Here is a 4,544-nt window from a genome sequence, read left to right as displayed (position 1 = left end):
ATACATACATACATACTATACAGATGGTGACTAAAGTCGGGTCAGCTCGAAGAGTACCCGCGAGTGATTCACGGATTGGGGGCTGAAAGGACCTTTGTCCCGACGGCCCTCTGTGTGGATCTTTGTGGCGGAGCGACAGGGCAGGTTGAGACCACCTAGGAGACAGGTGGGCCTGGCCCTGTTCGGCGTTCGCGGATATTTAACACGCTTAACGAGATCTTGGTATTTGATCTGAGTTGGCTACGAGCCTATACGCACTAACCATCTACGTGGGAGTAGTTATGGGTATCCCGACGTCGTGGTATCAGCCGAAGCACTTCAGACGTCAGCGACGGAGCGGCGCGCGCCGGATTGGACTGGAACGCCTGCTAGGCTAGGTCTGCTTCCGGCCGCCCTCGCAACGTGCAGGTGTGCTATGGGCGATGGGCCCAGACTCCTGTGCGCTTAGGTTTAGACCGGCGTGCTGGCCTCTCTGTTGTGCCTAGGTGGGGCTGCGACGTGTTGATCTTCCGAGGCCGGGCATGACCCAGGAAAGTGTGTCCGGCCAAATGGGATCAAGCGTGTTGGGTAAGTTGGTGCACCCCTGCAGGGAAGTTAATCTATTCGAATAGCCGTGATCTTCGGTAACAGGACGACTTGGAGTTGTACCTTGACCTTATGACAACTAGAACCGGATACTTAATAAAACACACCCTTCCAAGTGCCAGATACAACCGGTGGTCGCTCTACCTCAGGGATATGAGGAGGGGATCGCCGGGTAGGATTATGCTATGAGATGCTACTTGGAGATGCTACTTGGAGGACTTCAATCTACTCTCTTCTACTTGATGCAAGACGGTGGCTGCGAGAAGCGTAGTCTTCGACAGGATTAGTTATCCCCCTCTTATTCTGGCATTCTGCAGTTCAGTCCACTGATATGGCCTCCTTACACATATACCCATGCATATGTAGTGTAGTTCCTTGCTTGCGAGTACTTTGGATGAGTACTCACGGTTGCTTTCTCCCCCCTTTTTCCCCTTTCCTTTCTTTCTGGTTGTCGCAACCAGATGCTGGAGTCCAGGAGCCAGACGCCACCGTCGACGACGACCCCTACTACACTGGAGGTGCCTACTACTACGTGCTGCCCGCTGATGACGACCAGGAGTAGTTTAGGAGGATCCCAGGCAGGAGGCCTGCGCCTCTTTCGATCTGTACCCCAGTTTGTGCTAGCCTTCTTAAGGCAAACTTGTTTAACTTATGTCTGTACTCAGATATTGTTGCTTCCGCTGACTCGTCTATGATCGAGCACTTGTATTCGAGCCCTCGAGGCCCCTGCCTTGTATTATGATGCTTGTATGACTTATTTATGTTTTAGAGTTGTGTTGTGATATCTTCCCGTGAGTCCCTGATCTTGATCGTATACATTTGCGTGCATGATTAGTGTACGATTGAATCGGGGGCGTCACACCCGCACAACAAAACTTGTAAATTTTTGACAATAACATCTACCTCAATATTAGGAAAACACAAGGTAATGAGTTGGATCTACTGCCCATGTGCAGAGTAACTCTATTACTGTGAGATCTGCATGATCTTCAATGTGTTATGTTCCTACAATTGAGGTTAAGCATTTTCAAGTTATACACTTGCGTCAAATTTTTGCATTCTTATTACAAAATTATAATGATTTTTAATTTACTTCTTGTAAATTAATTATCTCTGGCTTGCCCTATAAGTAATCGATGGCTAACAATTTAAGGCACTTGCCCTCAATGGCCACAACTTACTTAAGCGGGTCATGGACATCAAGATTAGTCTTGCATCCCATGAGATAGCGCGTGCAATCCATGCCATGCCACCGGGACGCAAAGGACCTCAAGAGTAATGATTTGGAACTCACTTCAAACCCTCAACCTGACACCATCAAGCTGTCACGAGACCCTATGAGCATGGAGAGCATGATGGTTGAATATGCATCAACCGACATATTTGGAGACTATACATTTAGTCCCTTAGTCTCCTTAGTGATCTATTTATTTATGTCCATTTATGATGTTCTAATAAGAACATGATTATTGTTGTCATTATATATTGTATATCACAATATATTGTATCAGCACTTTGATACAAATTCATTTGTATGTATTCTATATATCCGACATTAATTTTCTTGAGAATCTTCATGTCTATATATATATTTCTACGGGAGTCAATCCGATGAAAACTGATATGTGCCTTGTGGACATTTGCACCACAAACTCTATACTCAGGGAAGTCCAATGTTTCCACTCTCATTGAGAGAAAGGAGATATTTTAAAATCGCTAGATGCGATGAGGTATTTGTTGGCTCAACTCGAGTCATATTTACTATCCCCGTGGGTACTCGAGTAACGTCGGGATGTTTCATTGTTTCCCAAGTTTAACTCGTACCCTATTAAGCTATAGAGATATTCGTCAAAAATGGTTTCCATAGAGAAACCTATGCCGACAACAAAGAGAAATATCTTCTCTTTATCACATGCAACGGATATGGCAAGCACATTCTCTATGTATCATTTGGTTGTACTACACATACTACAGAACCCGTAGCACATGTTGCATGCGAGATAGTTTTCCAGTGTCTTTTGCATGACAAACTTGGCATTCCAGCTTTGGTCATCATTGACATTGGGTTGAAACCGAAACTATCAGCAATTCCAATGGTTTATGATTATTATTGATGCTTAATTCTTACAATATTTGGATTTTGTGTGCACTACATGTGACACAGGGAGGCAAATTTTAAGGCTCACACACCTTAAAGTGTATGCCTAACCACTCAGACTCCTTGAATGCATCAAGTCGAGGTAAATGGTTCTTCCCAACCATTGAGTAGACTATTCAAATATTCCATGGTTCTAAAAGACATATCTACATGATGGTCTTAAGTGTGTGCTTTATTCACACGAAACCATTGGTTTATTATCCTGACAACGATTTCAACCAAATCGAATGGATAACATTGCAGAATTCTCCTTGAGTGCCTTCTCTATGGCCCTCGGATTGAAGTTTAGCAATTTGTCCTAATGTCTAGACTCAAAATGGTTTGGTAGAATCCTATCCAAAGAGTTAAGCTCATTGCATTGTCTTTACTTTGTAATTGCAACTTACCAACTTTACGTTGGAGTCATGCAGTTTTACACGCTCATGACAGAACTGCATAATATTATTCCCCTCTATCTTTGATATGTGGATATCTACCAAGTATTTCCTATCTGCGGTAATTCGGTTGCATACCGATATCACCACCCGGCGTACATCATTGGCCCCTCAACATATAGTTGAGATCTATGTGAGGAATAACTGTATTACCGTCAATACCTCAAGCCCCTCACATGGGGAGTTATTCAAGGCCAGTATGCTGATTCAATGAGGAACATTTCCAGGCATTAGGGGGAGATTTCAAGTACCATAAAGAATGCCATAGAATGTTCAACACATTTCTGCCTCAAATCCATGTACTCAAAGATCTAAACCATGCGTTCAGAACATTTGCAACACATTGCAAATAACCTGCCAGATTCATTTGCTGACTATAAAGGTGTCTCACAATCCTACAATCCTGCAAAATATGCCTGAAAGAGTGAAGGTACCAATAAGAATCACTCCACTCCCCGTTCGAAGCAATAGGGGGAGATGTATGGCAATAGTACATCAGGATTTAGCTTCTTACAAGCAAGGATATCAAGGCCTGTGAATCAGTAAATGCAAGTCAATTTCACGTTGACAGACACCTAATGGGTAGTATACACCTAGTGGACGGGAAACCTCCACCAATCCAGGTCATAGTGCACATAGTGACCGAGACATCGGAATACCCGTCTCAATCGCATTAGGAAATCGCGAGCAGTCACCATGGGTAACGAAATTTTCATCAACTATATATTGATATATAGATTCTGGAGAAACATATAACCGGAAGTCTACAATTGTCGACATACATTTCTCAATTAGATTGAAAAAACCGTTCACGTGATTCACATCCAAAGACCATGGCCATGACAAAGTGTGAACAACACTCGGACTGAACTCAAGCAAAGGGTATAATCTTGGTAGAAATAATCTTGCTCAATAATGGGAAGGTATTCATAAGAAATACCTACACCAGTTTTCTTCTGAAAACAGAATTGAGAACAACAAGATGGTGAAATATAGAGCAAGTATTGTAGCACAAGGGTTCACGCAGATACCCAACTATTCTCCAAGGTGGAATCTCTTTCTGATAACTTATATCATTGGCAGCATAAAATCATCTTTCTTTGCAGTTGATAGATGTAGTGATTACATATCCATGTGGATCACTAGATTCAGACATATATGATTGATTCCCGATGGAATCTCAATTCTGAATCGAAATACAAAATGCAACATACACTGTGTAGTATCAGTAAGTCACCATACGACTTATTGTTGTCGGTACATATGGTACAACCGACGTAGTGGGTTCCTTATGCACAAGGATTACTCCTACAATGATGATTATCCATATTTGTGTGTCTGCAATGATGACACATGTAATCATCTAA

At 42.7% G+C, this 4,544-nt stretch overlaps 1 protein-coding gene across 1 annotated transcript in view; it reads left to right on the top strand.

Annotated features, from left to right (window-relative positions):
- The window catches only part of LOC123145809 (uncharacterized), a 3,180-nt gene extending 2,015 nt beyond the window's left edge, over positions 1 to 1,165 (top strand). The window contains exon 2 of the mRNA XM_044565342.1: positions 1,047 to 1,165. Coding sequence (XP_044421277.1) covers positions 1,047 to 1,147 — 101 coding nt within the window. The 3' untranslated portion in view covers positions 1,148 to 1,165. The remainder of the gene's footprint in view (positions 1 to 1,046) is intronic.
- Positions 1,166 to 4,544: the final 3,379 nt, after the last annotated feature.

This window comes from Triticum aestivum, chromosome 1A (assembly GCF_018294505.1).
Source record: "Triticum aestivum cultivar Chinese Spring chromosome 1A, IWGSC CS RefSeq v2.1, whole genome shotgun sequence".
NCBI classification, from domain to species: Eukaryota; Viridiplantae; Streptophyta; class Magnoliopsida; order Poales; family Poaceae; genus Triticum; species Triticum aestivum.
Note: the sequence above shows the minus strand (reverse complement) of the source record. Positions and strands in the feature narration are given on the sequence as shown.